We start from the raw sequence: 17,939 nt of genomic DNA on the forward strand, positions 1-17,939 counted from the left end.
AAGTGGCACCCGGGAGTGCCAGTGAAATGTTTTAGTACTGCAGGTGTGCAGCGGTGAGGGTGGGTCCGCCATGTATGCGGGGCACCGCCCAGAACAGTCTGAAGAGCAGTGGCTGTGCGATAGCCCCACGTGGTAGACAGGGCCATCTTGGAAGAAGAGGAGGGGGCCAGGCCCCATGTTCATCTGTGGGGCAAGGCCCATCCGCAAGATTCCATCAGGCGCAGCCCTGCACCCATTCCTTCAGAGCCAGCGCCCAGGACAGACCTTAAGGTACTGTGAAGGGACGGCTGACTAGTCACCCCATTGTGGTATGTGTGTACATAGGTTATGTATGGTTATGTACTGCTATCAAGTGGTGGCAATAAGGGAGTTGGGGTAATAATTAGGGGGAATGCCAAGTAGGGTAACTGTTAAATTATGTATATGGTCATTGTTGTTAATGGGGATAATGGGGGGGTATTCTGGCATGAGGTAGAGGGATAGGTTGGCAGCCCTGTCCGAGGCCTCCTTGCAAAACGGGACCACCCACCGAGGTCAACCTCCGGCCTTACACTCCATGTAGACGGTACCCGAGGAATGGGATTGGTTGTGGCAAGCTCATCCTTAGGGTCGTGAGACCACTCCACGGAAGGGTGAGCCGACGTAGCTGATCGCCGCTTAGATGGGAGCTCACGCCAGGGGAATCCTAGGGTTAGGGTTTAAAGTTTAAAAGTTGTTTAATAAAGAGGGGTCCCTGTTGGGATCTCTATAAAAAATTCACTCTGGTATCTGTGTCCATTAGTCAAATAACTCAGGGTATAGTCCATCTCCTGTTAACAGCTATTTCATTTGGCAGGTGCAGCGCCTCTCCCTGCCCAGTGGGCTTGTGTTTGCCCGTGATTGTCCATTTCTAAAACAATGTATGTGGCATACTCGCTTACATAAATCACTCAGCCTATGGTAGTGGAGTTGAGTTCTCACAATGGTGAAATTATGCCAATTCTTGAGCTCAATTTGGAATTGAAAAAACGTTGCTCAATCATACGTGAAGAGCTTCTTACAGTGAAGGGTGCCAGTCTTTCAACATATGCTGGAATTTGTCAGTCAGACAATACAAATCCCCCCACACGGCTCCCCCTCTGATTATTCATAACCGGTCACCTTCATGCACAGACTTTTATAGCCACGCTCATCCCTCAGGTTGAGCAGTCCCAGAAATAATATTCTAGAGTTTGACCTGCAATATGAATTAAAGTTATGCATGGGAATAAGTCAACAAATCGTTTAGGCTTTCCCCAGCATATCTTGCTCCCATTTCCTCTACTCCAAATCTGCCTTGTAACACATTCCAATTAATCCCATACACATTAAAATAAACCCATCTTTTCTACATCATACATTTTATGGTTCGCCTAAAAGGTCTGTCAGGCACTCATACAATCAATCAATCAACCTCCCCCACCCAACCTTCTTTTGTCCATGACACTTATGCCCACTTTTCTATCCTCTCAGCTCTCCCCCGGATCCTTTTCATTCAGCGCACTTTGGTCTGGATAGCCCTGGCGAGGGTACACTACGCCAACTTTCAGACAAGACAAGGCAATGAGGATTGGTGATGTGGTATAGTATCTAAAACTATAAACATAACTCTTAGTTACATATTTTGGCTCAATTTGTAAACAAAAAGTACTGAACCTCTTCTGTCGACATGTGGAATCTGAGTGTATTTGGTAGCACACTGCCGTATTCCCAACGAAGTGCTCGGATCCGCAGCAGACGGTCATACCTGTCCAAAAAAGATCAAAGAATGTTCACTTGTCTATTCCTTATAGGCTCCAACAAATTACATCTCACCCTGGATACTTTTGGGCACACAAACAGAAATATGAATGGCCTTTGGTACTAGCACTCATGTAGTGTGCTTACTAGGGTTTTTCCCCTTTACCAACCCCATGGGTAATCAGACCGTAGGATTGGGCACCAAATCAAAATATCTTAAATAATGGCGGCCACAAGGGAAACACAGTGTGTCCCTTCCAACCGCCCCAAACACAAACTCCTCGCCTTATCAAAAGCCCCAGACAACAACTAGGAGTAGTGCAAATGAGACCGTTTTGCTAGCGACGATAGACAGGCTATGGAAACTCAAAGAGGGCCTCAGACTAAAATCTAAAGAAGGCATGGAGAACGGCCTTGTCTGTGAAAAAGAAACCAATGGTTAATGTTCTTATGCACTAAAATGTCTTACTAAATATACACATGAAGAATCACAGTACAACAATACCATCTTTGAGCTTGATGAATAGTGGAAATGAATCCAGGGCAGGCACAACACAATTAGAATAATTTCAAGGTTCTCCACAGAAACCGAGAAAAAATGGGTTAGAATGGAAAGGGCAATCTGCGGATCCCATATATTGGAATTACTTTGGCTTCCTAGACAAGATTGCCCAGCAAATATGCATGCTAGCCAAATTACATATCTGCTCGACAATATTTGGGATACGGTAGTTAGACAGCACTATATACATATCCCCCCCCCTTTTACATCAATATTCGTTAATGCACAGTTTACGGCATGGCTGTAAAAGGTCTCCTTCCCCAAATGGAAAGAAACAAATTGCACAAAAATTCGAGAAATGTTTCAGGGCACTGACCTCAAATCTTTCGAACAGTGTAAAAGGGAGTTAGGTTTATCGCTAACAGACATACTTCAATACTTTCAGGTTCGATTCTGGCTGCTGCTCCACCCCCCCCCCCCCGCCTCCAGACTGCTAACAGTATTTGAGAATGTTTTTATATCAAATCAGGGGGATTAAGCACTTATTTCCAATCTATCATTTTCTATAGGAGGGGCACCCGGTAGGGAAATTGAGATATGTACATAACTGGCAACAGATACCGGGGTATCCAGATCTATGGAGGTATGTGAAATTCTTTGGAGGGATATTCCTAAACTTACATGTTCCCAACAGATTAGAGATGTTTGGTATAAAGCAATGCTACAATGCCATTATACCCCAAATAGGCTATATAAAATGAAACTGATTCACACGTATTTGTGTTGGAGGGAATGCACAGGTGCCTGGTTACATATGTGGTTGGATTGTCCTAAACTATTGGGGAACCAATAATAAATATATCCGGCAAATGTTTGGAGGGTGGCCCCACAGTCATAAAGAACCTCCTGCTGGGAATTGCAATAACTGAACAAAGAAAATGTCCAAAACAAAAACAGAAAGCATACAGTATCTTACAGATGGCTGCCTAAGTGGTGATAGCCCAACACTGGAAGGCTAAGGATCCACCACATATTTACGACTGGTTCGTGAAGGTTTGGAATTTTGTTGCTTTAGAATGGTTGACCTATACTATTCAGGGGGCGCAAGCAGCTTTCTCAAAATAATGGGAAATGGTTCTTCAGTTTCTGCAGGACAATTACAATGTTCTTTACCCACGAACTACGGATTCGAGGAATTACATACTTGAGTTATTTTGACATTCCTCTCTGTGGGGTTTGGGGGGGAATGGGAGGGAAATGGTGTTAGGGAAGGGGGGGTTGAGACTGCGGGTGGACCCCGGTGGAAGGATGAGCGGGGGTGGGTTGGAAGCTCTTGTTTGTATAACTTGAAATACCAATAAAAAAAATAATAATTTCAAGGTGAATTTAATATGTTTCTATAAATATTAATCATTGGTGTCAAATGAAGGATATTATTATTTTTTAAATTAGTGTTTTGGTTTACATGAAACCTTACACTCAAAACTATTTTATGAACATAAAAACAAACAAAATAACCTATGTACATTGCAGGATTAAGTGTCATGACAACAACTCATGCCTTTACAATTTACCTAAATAAAAAACTGAAAAAAAAAAATCGGTTTCATTCAAATAAAGCATTCATGCATACTAAACTTGTCCATTGTCTTTGCTTCCTACTATATACAGACAAGATAAATTTAATTCAGGAAGCGTACCAATGCAATGATTAGGGAAATGTTCTCACCCCACATCAGTCTCGCCCATAAAATTCCTGGCCATAAACCATTTTGAGGCTTTCTAGTTCTTTTGGAAAGGAAACTACCGGAATTGTACTTATGGCAGGACACTCTAGAATCCAGTGTCTTAAGGTGTCAATAGTTGACATAGACTTAATGCTCTCCCTTCCAATGCAGAAATGTGCCAATGTTTAGTCCTTTCCTTAGTATGTATTTGGTTCAGACTGAAGCGTAGGTAGATGCTTGACTTTATACAAGGAAAGCACGCCAGCTACGCAGACAATTGGCTCTACTTATGTGGAAACCTCATAGGATGAGTACGCAGACATGGCATAAAGACATTATAAACAACTGTTGCCAGTGAAATCAGGCCGCAAGCGATTCATGGCATAAAATGGAATTTGGAATGGCTGAGGTCAGACGCCACACATTCTTCCAAATTAGGCCCTGCAGGGAATCAAGCTATGGGCCCAGATTTGCAGCCGCCATATCTAGGCCATATAATATCGGCTCAACCACGCCCAAATAATAGTGCAGGAATGATGGAAAAACCGCAAAGTTGCCCGAAGATCCTCTTCATGTGAGCAGAAATGTTTAAATTGTAACCTAGATATCGAATAGAGGCCACCAGATCAACCCTTTCGGCCCCCAAACTCCACCACATAGATTTAGGCTTGATTTGTTTGGGAAAAAAATACCATCTTCAATTTGCCACCATTAGCAACCAAATTGTTGCTTGCAGAGTAAGAAAAAAAGATGTTAAGCTTCTTGAAGGCCACAGGTAGTCCTAGCAAATAATATATCTGCAAAGGCCACCCAATGGATCTTCAGCTGGCCCGGCTTGACTGGAATTAGAATATGTAAACACCCTATTTCGTCCATGTCGGATAAATAAATGCTAAAGAGCGTGGGGGCCAGAATACAGCCCTTTCTGTGACCCAAATGAACAGAAATCAGTTTCTGACCGGCCCTTCCTTATTGAGATTAATTCTCAAAGTGGAATTGTAGTGTAAAAATGCAATAAGCTAGACAAGCTGCAATGGAACCTTTAAACTAATCATTCTGGCCCAAAGATGTTCACAGACTACACAGTCGAATGCTGATGACATGTCCAAAGATGCCCTGTATATGTTGCCCCCATCGTCACCCTTCGTTTTTGGCAGTAGGTGTTTCAATACCGTAGCGTTTAGAGAGGTGCCCATCTGTTTGCAGAAGCCCACCTGAAAGTGAGATAAGATGTCTAAATTGCCCAGACAGGTGTTAAGGTCTCTGAGCAGCAAAGTGGCAAATACTTTACTAACCGCGTCTTAGAGGGCAATGGGCCTATAATTGTAAGAGTCAGAAGGATCCCCTTTTTATAAATAGGGATGATAATAGATTGGGTCCAGGACTCGGGGACAATGTGCGTCGCGCATTGTAGGTCAAAGTGTGGTTTAAGGAAGTAAACCAAGGCAACTGGATCTCTCTTTAGGACAAAAGGAGGGAGACCGTCCGGGCCGGGAGCCCTAGAAGGTTTCAATTTATTGATGGCCCACAATAGATCTTCAATGTTCCAGGGACCATCCCCAGCTGCAACCTTGCCTCCAGCAGGATTGGCCAAATTGGCAAACTTTGTCGGAATAGACCATTTCCTAGAAAGAAAGCGCACCCAATATTGTTCAATGGAGTCTCCTGTGGAAGAGTTGCTGGTGCCCAATTTGTTGTCAATACACATCGAGAATTGTGTAGAATTAGACTTTAATAGGGTCCTCAAGATGGACTGACTGATTAATCTCAGATATAAATGAGATTTGAGTGATTTAACAAAGTTCCTAGGCCGTTGGCAAGCTAATTTCTCCGCCCTTACATAGTCTTCCACAGAAGGCGCCTTCATGCGCGCAGACTTAATATTGTTCCGTTTTTGGGCCCTGGACTGTTTTATCCTTAAATCAAACTGATGAAAATGAGGATTGTTACATCGATTGCCAGACTGAGAGTTAACCTCACTAATGCACTCAATAATACAAACGTCCAGAGGTTTGACATCCATGCCTATGATGTACCCATTCAAAGGAGAGATCTCATCCCCTTTTATCACAGCATTAAAAAGAAAAGAAGCTTGGTTAGTTTGTTGTAGGTTAACCTATCCCAGTGACAAGCCAGACCATTCCTGTCTGGCAGTAATGGGACCAACAAAGGCCGTACTGCGTGCTTCCCAACTGACCTTTTCACTAATGATCTAATGAGGGTCCGCGAAAGACAGATTACCTCATTGAGGCTAGAGTAAAGCTCACAAAAAAGTAACCTATCCAGGATTTAAACCTTCTGCAGTCAAAACACTGAAAATCATTGATAGAGGGGTTGAGAAACTACAACGTTTTTGCACAAAGGGGATTGATCAGAAAATCAGATCATGGTGGATCTATTCAAGTCTAACAGCATTGAAAAAACACAAGGTGATTTGAGATGAAAGCAAACTATTCTAATTCTTAGCGGTCTTTGATGGCTTACAAAGTTTGCTATGGAACAAAATCTATTCCAAGTCTCACATTTATCGAATGAATGCACAGCAAAGTTGTTGCAAAACCAAGTAATCCAATGAGAATTGAAAAAAGTACATACAGCATTTTTGAGAGAGAAGATTAGCCTTAACACTAACCTGCATAGGACAAACTAGTTATTTGAGAAAAGGCACATTCAGGATTAACAGTGAAAGAATCTAAAATTAAGCATGTTGTTTAAAACTTTATTGGCCTGCAGACTGACACATGGCCTGCAGACTGACATATACTCTGCAGACAAATGCCGACCTAAAACCAACGTAGCATGTGGCAGGTCAGAATCAGGACTCTGACAGACATAGTTCAAAGGTTTTATTGTTGTCAATTCCAAAATAATCTTTCCCCAAGGCTACCAGCTTAATCCTGTGATGCTGGAAATGCATTGGAGGGACAGTGCCTCCCTGTCCTTGTCCTGTAGTCCTTTTTCATTGTGTTCTGTGTTGTTTTCTGCCCAGGAGTCCATGTGGGACCCCTGGCAGTGCAGCTCTTCCTGTTTTTGGTTTGGTGTACAGACCCATGGGATACCCTTATGGCACACCCATGGGTGGAGGTACAACCCTGTGCCCCTAGTGTATGTTTTTGGGCACCTGTGGGTGGCCCACAGAGCAGGGTATGGGCTGGTGGCAGCTCCATGCTGAATTTGACTGGTGCTCTGAGTATCGTCCATTTTGGGATACCCAGGCCCTGCCATTGGAATCAGTTGATTCCCGATAGGAAACAAGATGGCCCATGTGGCCTCTTGCTTTCTATTGCCTGTTACCTTGTTTTCCCAAAGTCCTGGGAAGCCCTGACTCTGTCCCTTCCCCCTGACTGACTGTTGGGTGGAAGTTCCATACATGGTGTTCTTGTGAAGTCCAGTCCAGACTGGCTGGAGCCTTCCCAGTGACTGTATGTTGTGGGTACACCCTGTGGGTGGGACCTGGGTGAGTGGAGTGTGTGACCAATATGCACTTCTTGTTGTGGCTGTCTGGTTTCTGGTATGAGAGACAAAGACTGAGACAGCCCTGCCCGAAAGTGGCATAAATGCAGCGTGTAGTGTTGAATGGCTGGGTACTTGTCCCAATCCACATTCCTTGTTGCGAGTGTCTGAGAGGGTGGAGGATGGCCTGAATGCACTGTGTGCCTGATTGGCTGGCTGACTGCATGAATGCCCTTCTGTATGATTGGCTGCTGAGTGTGACCCAGCAGTGTGGATGAGAGACAGAATAGTATATCTGGGGACCTCTCACGACTGGAAATTGTTCAGAAGCTGTGTCTACACTTGAAGAGCAACTGGAACTGCTGATCCTCGACGCCCAGCTGGAAGAAGAAGACTTGCTGTTGCATTGGCTTCGACCTGATCTGAAAGTTGCCGAATTCGTCGAAGACTGATCCGAGAGAGGACCTGGTAAGGCGCCCTCTTCCCGTGCTCGAAGGGACCATCGAGCACCACTAACCTTTGCCGAAAGCTCCCTGGAAGTCAGACCCTCGAAAGGCTGCCAACTGGAGATGGGGACCGCTGAGGAGAACGAAGTGAAGCACCCGGACTTCGCCGCCGTCGAAGTCCATTGCCGTCGACCAGGGTTCGCAGGTTTGTGTAACCGCTGGAGGCCCGTCGAAATTGTGTTGCCCCAGAAGAGGAGACCGCTCGACGCTGTGCCGACAACAACCGGAGCCGCCCGCTCCTTTGCCCAAGAACATCTGAATCGAAGGACTCCCTTGTCCGCACCGACGACCGCTTTATCCTGCCGGAGAGAGTCAAGGCGCCGACACGCCGCGGAGAATCCGCCGGTGGGTTTCCCGCCACCTGAAGGCCACAAAGACTTCGGCGACTCGACGCCCTTGTTGGGCCACAGTTCTTCTGAAACTCTTTGCGGCCCCGAACTATCCAACGCCGAGGTGCCCCGCACACCTCATCCTCGCAGGACGTTGCCGACTAGCACCGCCTGGATCGACGCCGTGGTCTCGGCACCCTCAAACTTCTCAGACACCAAGTTCACTTTCTTCCCGACGCCTCTCGACGATCCGTGACTTCTGATTGAAATTGGTCACTCAAGAAGGATCCATCGACGCTTCTTCGAAGAACTCTGCTCCACCAGGTACATTGGGGGGGTAAAAACATTACAGGAGGAAATAAGACTATTGATCAATATATGGACTGGGCTTGTGCTATATCTTTATTTTACAGGTTGCCCAGGTGGGTGGGGGCGGGAGGGGGGTTCTCCACACAGAACTGTGTCTAGGGGTAGGGGCCAGTATTCTGCCAATTGTGTCAACCATCTTGCTTTCCTTCCTATCTCTATTGCTGGTTTCCTTGTTATTGATCTGTGTGACATTCTAACAGTATAGTTGATGCACTTTAATGAGATGTGATAATATTGGTGGTACCACTTTAGAATTGTATATATTTACCATTGTTGATTTCTGAGTACAAAGTGCGTTATTGTGATAGTGTACATACCTTGGATATTATTTATATAAAGACTGTTTTCAGTAATACAGTGTGTGGACATTCCTTTGTGGGGGTTCGGGGACTACACTGTACTTAGGAACCAGCCTGCATCACCTCCTGAGAAGTTAGGCCTCGATTGCTCGTCCATTGCTACCACAATAGAGAATCTTGGCTGGGGTCCTCTGTGCCTCTCCTCTACCATATGGAAAGCAGAAGTGCAGACACCCCCCTCCAGTCCTTTACAAGTCCCTATTGTATAAATAAAAAGCAAAAGGGGTCTAAAATAATAAAGTCCTATGTTCGGAAGCCTGCTGTAACCAGCTTTCTTTCCTCATCTCAAAATTAACCTCAAAAACAACAAAGAAAGGCTATGGCAGAGGTGGCTGCTGGCTTTTGCCCCCCGCCATGTCCCTTTTAATAAAGGTTTTCGCCCGTAGTTTTAAGTTCCAAAGAAATAAAAAGACAGTTCTTAGTGTGCTGGAAGGTTTCCATGTGTCTCAGTCCATGTCTCCCTCAGTCTCCTCACACTGTAGGATTCTTCATTGTTTCTCCCCTCTGGGATTGTTGCAATGATTCATCCTCCCCACTCTTGGATTCTCTCAGTCTCCACACCCCACTCTGGGGCTGCTCTTCTCACTCCCCAGTCTGGGAATTCTCTCACACTACCCACGTTGGGGTGGTTTCACACTCTTCCCATGCTGGAAGTCTTCTTGCTCTCACTCCCCACTCTGGGGTGTGCTCACTCTGTGGGCTCCGGGGCGGCTTCCTGTCTCACTCCCCTGCTCTGGGATATGCTTCTTTCGCTTTTTCATTGCTTCCCTTTCCCCTGGAGCCTCCGGGTGCTCCATATCTTTGAGCAGTTCTCCACGGGAGGGGTGTTGGGTCGGGTAGGCTCTGCTCTTGTTGCAGAGCCACTTATGAAGCTTTTCAGCTGGGCTTCACAAGTCTCTTGTTACTGGTTCTTGCAGCTCATTCTGTGTGGAATTGCTTACTCAACGGTTCAGCCAATCTCTGCTTTGGCCTCTCGCAGGTCTCCTGCCTCGTTCGAGCTTCTCAGGGATGCTCCAGCCAGCTGCGCCTCTCTGCACCCTCCGCGTGCGGGAATGGTCCCAGGCACAGGCATTCTTGTTCCCTCACCAGACACCCCCTCCCCCCCCCGATTTTTTCCTGTTTGGAGCAATTAAACTTGGCAGGGCCTGCCGAAGCTCCTCCGTGATTGGTTCGCTCAGGGACACTCCTCCAGCCGTCTGGTTCACTCGTCTTTGCTCATTCATCACAGGAGATTGGGCACACCTAGGTTCAGAAGCCAGGTCATTCATTAATAAAGGGTGTAGTCGGTTATCGTAAAACCTAGCCTCTAGATACCCTGAAAAGATGTTAGTCCTGCGGCAAGAGGGATGGTGCCCTATACCCCTCACTGGGTCTTTATCCCCCCCTAGGGGGAGTCCCCTCCAGAGGAATCCTCCTTACCTGGTCCCCTAGGGGGTGTAAACGTAGCAGGCTCATCGCCCCAGTCCCAAAGGGGGGGGTGCCCTAGATTCATCACAGATCTCCCTGGATTCATCACATACATAAAGACCAACTGAAGCCAAGGTTGTAATAGGGATGCTATTACTCCTTAGTGCTGTGAAGCTAGAGCGACGAGGACAAAAGAAATTCCAAGTTGGCCGACGACTAAGAAACAGAGTTGATGAAGAGGTGGAGCTGGCGGTTACCAAAAGTCTGGTGGGAGACCAAGCGAGGCAATTGTATGCCATACAAAGAGCTTTTGTTCTAGATGCAAATGCCATTAGTTTAATTTTCCTTAGGAGTTTAGCCTGATTTTATGTTGTTTGGGAAACTGACAAGCATGAAAAGGGTGTCTTAAAAAATTCTATGCTAGGGATTATGGCCACTGCAAATGAAAATCAAGATTTGAAAGTGTGTGAATGAAAATAACTTCCAGATAACACATAAGAGCCCATCTTGTGACATCCAAAATTTGAAAGATCCACTCTGCTTCAGTCGAGGGAGTCCACAATAACATTTTAACTGTGGGTAAAGCTTTGTAGAAGGGTTTTGCTTCGTGTGTAGGTCAAGGCAACGGAACAATGTATGACCTTAGTAATTGCTAATGATAAGTGACTAAAATGTTACAGATCACAGAACATGGAAACACTTCACACTCCTCTTCAATGTTTCTCGTTAATAGAGCTGCAGATAAAACAAAATGTACTTTGTGTAGGTCCCCTGGATAACTATAATGGTATGCTGAAATTGAGAACCTTTCTTAAAACAGAAATATGTAGACAATGAGAAGGTGCATAGTGAATTTTGCAATCTCATTCACTAAATACTTACAAGTAGGCCACAATACAGCGCCTATTTCTCAGCAAACAGCAATGACGAAATTTAATTGTAGGGATAAGGTCACTTCGCCCTTCTGACTTGGCTTCATTGCTGAAAGAAAAGCATAGGTAAAACTACAGTTCATGTTACAAGTGAAAACTGTTCTCAAAAGCGCAAGTACATTTCTGGATTACAAATCAGTTGAGCATCATCAATGTAGATTACTGAGTTTTACAAAACAAAGCAAACGCCACTCTTCTGAAAACGGGATCCCAAGATGCATGGAGTGTTGTGGGCTAGAGTCAAGACCTCAATATAGGAAAGAAAAGAACGCACCCTAACACAACCAGCTGGACGGTACAACGATACATCGACAATGTTTTTTGCAATTCGATTTTTGCTGACAGCTTTTGGCTGAATAAATACAGAGGTGGAGGTCAAGGGGATGAAGGAGGTGGAAAATAGGGAGCAAAAAAAATTGGCAAAAAACTAATCGAAAAACACACTGGCGGTGTAGGGACAAAGAACCCGCTGGACAGCAGCTTGGTGGAAGTACTGGGTCTCAATTCTGGCACTGCCCAAGCCTAAACCCAGGCAAGGTGGTCTCCTGCGAATAGAAGACAGGAGGTAGGAGATGTGAATCTACTGGAAGAGCCACTAAGTGGGGGGATGCTCAAGATTTCAAGACTGAGTGGTTCAGTGGAGGGGGGGGGGAGATTAAATCCCTGTGAAAGGATCCCCAGGGACTGTTTTTTAGATACCCAAGAAAAGCCTGTAAAGTTTTTTTTCCCTCTGGAATCAGCAGTCAGCAGTATAATGGTTTCTAAAAGTGTTCACCGATAAGTGCCCGGCAAGTGCCTGTTTAGCCTGGGACCTTGCTCCGCTCCTGCAGCTTTTCTACTTTCCAGTTACTATCCACATACTCAAATCTACAGCTACGGTGTGTTTTTATTATCACTGCAACTTTAAAGAAAGCAGGACTTTATTTTTAGGCTAACTGCCTAGTGTTAGGGAGAATTCTCTGTTTAGGCTGAATTTCCCTACCTAGTGAGTCCCCCAGCAGCTTTGCTGGATTTCTGGGGTTTAATTTTTTTCTCCTGCCAAGAGTGAGACTCTTTTACCCTCACTCTTGGACATGTTGAAGTGTGTTTTCTTGGTTAAACCTTGTGTTGAATGGGCTATGGGGTCTTTTACTCCATAGGGCCTCATGTATTTTTGTGATGTGGGTCACACAGCACCCTCTGTGCCGTGACCCAGGGGTGTCCTAGGGACTCCCCAACATAGACTCCATACCCTGGGACTGACTACTGTCTCCCAGGGCATGTAAAGTCACCAAAGACTTTGCTAGTCTTGAATCCTGAACAGAACCAGTACAAACCATCATATTGTGGACGTACTGGCTGGGGCAATTCGATTGCCCCAGGGTCTGTTAGTCGAGGGGGCACGTCTCCGTCCCCCCTGATCGAGTTTTGGCTGGTGGCAGTGGAAACTACTTTTTATATTCGACCGCGAATATTTCCCTATGGGATTTCCCATTGTTTTAGGCTAACACATTTAATTATTTATTTACGGTAGCCTTAAACATACCGCCGGTTTATATATTTATTTTTATAACTCCGGTTGGGACTTTTTGCCAAAACTTGATTCTAAAATGGCGTTGGTGTTCGCCTCTGTAACTCTGACCCAAAGTGGAGCCCTTTGTTCCACTTTTGGCGGGCTTCTCCACAGAAGCCCTCCAAAGTGGTGCCACTCTGTCTGGGGTACTTAGGAGGGGTGGAGGGGGATTTAGGCACCCTGGACTGAGTTACCTTGGTAACTCAAGTCGCACTCCGTCCTGATTGGCCCAAGTGGTGAGCCGCCCGGCTCACCACTTAGCATGTTTGAGTGACAGCTAGGCTGGGTGAATGGGGGTTTGCTGCATAAAAGCAGGGCTTTGGGGACTGGGACTTCAGAAGTCGCCACAGGACCAAGAATCCGACGAGGGAAGAGCTGAGCCGACCTGCTTCGACGACACCACCCGGTGGAGCCCTGCTGAACCGTCTCACCACTTTTTTTCCCGACGACCGAGGAGAACTCTTAACGGAGTGGCTCCTTCCCTTGACTGGTGGGGACAACCAGTTTTCGCCTTCTTTCCGTTCTTTGAGGTATCTCGTGGCCGCCTTGCCTGTGCCAAGCACCCCGGCAACCGGAATACCACACTTTACCCCCATACCGCGAAAGTCGGCACCAACCCTTTAACCGGAGGACTCCGCGGCTGGTTTCTTCCCGGGCAGTGCAACGACCCTCTTCTTCTGCTCTTCAGCGAGAACTTCTTCTCCCCTGACCGACGTCGAGCCCTGCTGCCACTGCCTGGAACAACTGCCACCGCTGGAGGATCCTTTCCGCTTAAGGTACCGTGTTCTGCCTGGCTTCCCTTGCTACCGACTGTACGGGGTAGATTTAGTCCCCGGCTTTCGAACCTGGGAGTGCCTGGGACACTTTGGCTAAACTTTCTGAGCCACTCTAACCTCTTTTTGACTCTTTGCAAGACTTTGAATCTCTAACTAACAGTGTGATCTTGGGCACATTTTCGCTCCGGCTACTCTAAGAGTGGGCCCTGCCTAGTGACTTTTGCTCACCTGTGACTTTATTCTTCGTTAAGCCTATTGCAAGTGTTCTGGACCTTAGAGTGGTGTGTCTAACCTATTTCTGCTTTTTCTCTCCCTTTCTTGGAAACTACTGGAGTGTCATCTAACGTTAAGCACTCACCTCTGTTTTAATTAAGTGGTGTTAACCTAGAGTTGTCTAGATAGGAGAAAGGATTGAATTTACTTTCAGTATAACTGTGTTGAAGTGCTTTTACTATATTTTTGCTAGAGTGTTTTTAACTTATGTGTATTTTAAATAAATAACTATATACTTTTGAAACCAAGCTCTGGTCAGTGTTTGCTTGTGCTATTGTGTTTTGGTACATATTGTGTATACTTTACATACTGCCTAACTCTTCTTGAGAGAAGTCTGACTGCTCAGCCACAGCTACCAGGTAAATCTGGGTGGTACAGACTGCTACCAAAGGGGTTTACTGCTCTACCTGTAGTCTTAAATCTTTTGCAGTGTTCCCCAAGGGAACTGCACAGGTTTCTGCCTAACACTGGTGTACAGCGGTGGGATTTGTATTGAGTATACATTTTATTGTGCTTTAGATACCTTAGTGCAACTAACCACAAAGCTTAGCACTGAAAAAGTAAAACCTCTAACATGTCAGTTATAGAAAGCTATAGTCAAGAGTCCCTTGCAGCCAAAACTGCTGATTGTTTAAGAGTGCTCTGTAAACATAAGGATCTCCTGACTAAGGGCAAGAAAATGGAGCTGATTGAAAGATTGTTAGCTAACCAAAGTCTGGGTGATGGTTCAGAGGAGCCTACCACTCCAGCAACTGTAGATGACAGTATTGAAGTTAACATGGAGCAAAATGTTGATGTTTCTGAGGAAGAGTCAGAAGAGGAGGGTGAGGCTGTTGTAACTGTCCCCCCTAGGCCTCTGCCTGCTCTACCTGCTGTGCCTACTGGACCTTTACCAGGTCCCACCTTTAGTCCTCAGTACTTTGAACTGGAGAAAATGAAGCTAGAATTGGAGTATAAGAAACTTAATGCTCAAACTGACAAAGAATTAAGGCTAAGGGAAATGGAGCTCAAGTATGACTTAGAAATGAAGAAATTATCTGTTGAGAATGTTTCTCTCTCTGGCTCCTCTAGAAGTTCCAGTCCTAAAAGACCCCGGATGCCTAAAGAATTGGTTGGTATGTATGAGCCTAAGTTGGATGTGTTGGATTGGTTGTCTCTGTTTGAATATAATCATGGGCTCCAGAACATCACAGGAAATGACTTACTCACCTGGTTGTTCTCTAGGCTTCCCCCTGTTGCAACTGATGTGGTAATGGAGATGGGGGAGGAGGATAGGAAGGACTATGAATGTGTGAAACTAGCTTTGATAGCTAGGTTTGGGAAGACCCCTTCCCAGTATCTTAAGAGGTTTAGGAGCCTCAAAAAGCATGATGGTACCCCTTGGGCTACCTGGGTGAATGAATGTTTGAAAAACTTAGAGGGATGGATTAAGGGTTACAAGGTGAACACTTATGAAGGTATGAAGAATTTGTTTATGTTGGAGACTATTTATGATGCCTGCTCTCCTGAGCTCAGACAACACTTGGCTGATTCCAGGGAATTAGATTCCCGGAAGCTAGCTAAGGCTGCTGACTTGTGGGTTGCCAACAGGGCCACTCACAAGGATTCTGGGGTAACTCAGAAGAAGGATGGGGAGAAACAGCCTAAAAAAGACTCCAAAGAGAATTCTAATAATTCCTATCCCAAAGAGGGCCCCAAACCACAAAATAACCAGGGTAAGCCACATGGGAAACCTAGTCAGGCTACTGTACCTTCTGGCCACAAGCCAGAAGGAGGTCAGAACAGGCCACCCTTCCAGAGAGCATTTGGACAATGCTATGTCTGTCAGGGTACTGACCATATCAAAGGAGATCCCAAGTGCAAGGGTAAACCTGCAGGGATCAGCACAGTCTCCTTAGCCTTCACTCCTGAGGATGAAGTACAGATGGCTAGTGCCCACTTTGAACTCTTTGCTGAAGAACCCTTGGGTCTTCAAGCAACTGTAAACTTAGAACCTATGGGTCTGGTTAGTCCCCAGAATAGGGTTGTGTATAACTCCCTACCTGTTAACTCTAAGGTGTATTATGTGGACAGTGTTCTTGTCAATGGCCAGGATACTCCTGCCAGGAGAGACACTGGGGCCAGCAGAACAGTAGTGGATGAAAGCTTCTTTCAACCTGAGGATGTGGCCAAAGCACCCAAAGGTCCCACTAAGATGTCTGGAGGCCCTGTCCAAATGGTTCCTATTCTACCAGCCCTCATTCAGTGTAACAACATGACAGTGAGGATCCCTGTCAGTGTTCAGACTGAGGTACCTGGGAAGGTCCTGTTGGGGAATGACCTAAGAACTCTAGGAGTAGTGTCACATACCCCCAGGCCTCCCAGTATGGAGAAGCAGAACTTAACCAAATTGGCTAGAAAGGCTACCTTGAAGGACCCTTCTAAGCCTGTGGGACCCTCTACTGAGAACCCCACTACAAGCCCTGGGTTTAGTAAGTTGACCTCTGACCCAGGCACCTTTCAGGATAGTATGCTAGGAACATGGGAGCCCCAACCAAGCCCCATCATTGTTCCCCTAGTCTCAGAGTCTCTGACTCCCCCTGCTTCTGAGGAAGAGGTGGATAGACCAACTAGGCCCCTATCTGGACCTGAGAGAACTGGTAATTCTCAGTGCTGGTGGAAAACCAGAAAAGAAAAGTCTAAGGCCAAAAACCTTCAGACTGTTGGCCCTTCTACTGAAGAACCCAACTCAAATCCTAATATTAGGGGGGAAACTCCTAAAATAGGTAAGGGTAGATCTAAGAGGAAGGGGAAGCAGGTACATTGCCTAACCCCAACCCCTCCAACCAAGAGGCCTAAGACCCAACCTGCTCCCACAAGAGAGGTGGTGAGGAACCTTGGAGGCCCCTCTAGATCTAAGGGAATCCTTTATAAGGACCCCTTGAAAAAGCCTAACATAGGTTCAGAAGTTGTACCAACTTCTGAGGGACTGGTCAACCAGATCCCCTATAACAAAAAGACTGATGTTCCTCAAAGGGTCTGTAGGTCCGTTAGCTTGCAAAAGAAAACCTTTGAGTTCTCCATTGAACATAGGTCAAGGTGTCACCATCAAAATGCTGATGGACTCTCTAGGATGTATATCATCGACTAGAGGTATGAGGTTCATCCAGGAGTGGATTAAATCCTCCTGTCCCTTAGTCTGGGGGGGGCGAGTGTTAGGGAGAATTCTCTGTTTAGGCTGAATTTCCCTACCTAGTGAGTCCCCCAGCAGCTTTGCTGGATTTCTGGGGTTTAATTTTTTTCTCCTGCCAAGAGTGAGACTCTTTTACCCTCACTCTTGGACATGTTGAAGTGTGTTTTCTTGGTTAAACCTTGTGTTGAATGGGCTATGGGGTCTTTTACTCCATAGGGCCTCATGTATTTTTGTGATGTGGGTCACACAGCACCCTCTGTGCCGTGACCCAGGGGTGTCCTAGGGACTCCCCAACATAGACTCCATACCCTGGGACTGACTACTGTCTCCCAGGGCATGTAAAGTCACCAAAGACTTTGCTAGTCTTGAATCCTGAACAGAACCAGTACAAACCATCATATTGTGGACGTACTGGCTGGGGCAATTCGATTGCCCCAGGGTCTGTTAGTCGAGGGGGCACGTCTCCGTCCCCCCTGATCGAGTTTTGGCTGGTGGCAGTGGAAACTACTTTTTATATTCGACCGCGAATATTTCCCTATGGGATTTCCCATTGTTTTAGGCTAACACATTTAATTATTTATTTACGGTAGCCTTAAACATACCGCCGGTTTATATATTTATTTTTATAACTCCGGTTGGGACTTTTTGCCAAAACTTGATTCTAAAATGGCGTTGGTGTTCGCCTCTGTAACTCTGACCCAAAGTGGAGCCCTTTGTTCCACTTTTGGCGGGCTTCTCCACAGAAGCCCTCCAAAGTGGTGCCACTCTGTCTGGGGTACTTAGGAGGGGTGGAGGGGGATTTAGGCACCCTGGACTGAGTTACC

The 17,939-nt window shown here is 46.0% G+C and overlaps 1 protein-coding gene across 2 annotated transcripts in view; it reads right to left on the reverse strand.

Annotated features, from left to right (window-relative positions):
- GINS1 (GINS complex subunit 1) overlaps nt 1-17,939 on the reverse strand; it is a 295,885-nt gene that overhangs the window by 167,298 nt on the left and 110,648 nt on the right. For both annotated transcript variants that reach the window (XM_069607826.1, XM_069607825.1), the window contains exons 3-4: nt 11,293-11,391; nt 1,675-1,765 (exon numbers count right to left, since the gene is read on the reverse strand). In XM_069607826.1, the coding sequence (XP_069463927.1) occupies nt 1,675-1,765; nt 11,293-11,391 (190 nt within the window). The remainder of the gene's footprint in view (nt 1-1,674; nt 1,766-11,292; nt 11,392-17,939) is intronic.

This window comes from Ambystoma mexicanum, chromosome 4q (genome assembly GCF_040938575.1).
Source record: "Ambystoma mexicanum isolate Mex_15411 chromosome 4q, UKY_AmexF1_1, whole genome shotgun sequence".
NCBI classification, from domain to species: Eukaryota; Metazoa; Chordata; class Amphibia; order Caudata; family Ambystomatidae; genus Ambystoma; species Ambystoma mexicanum.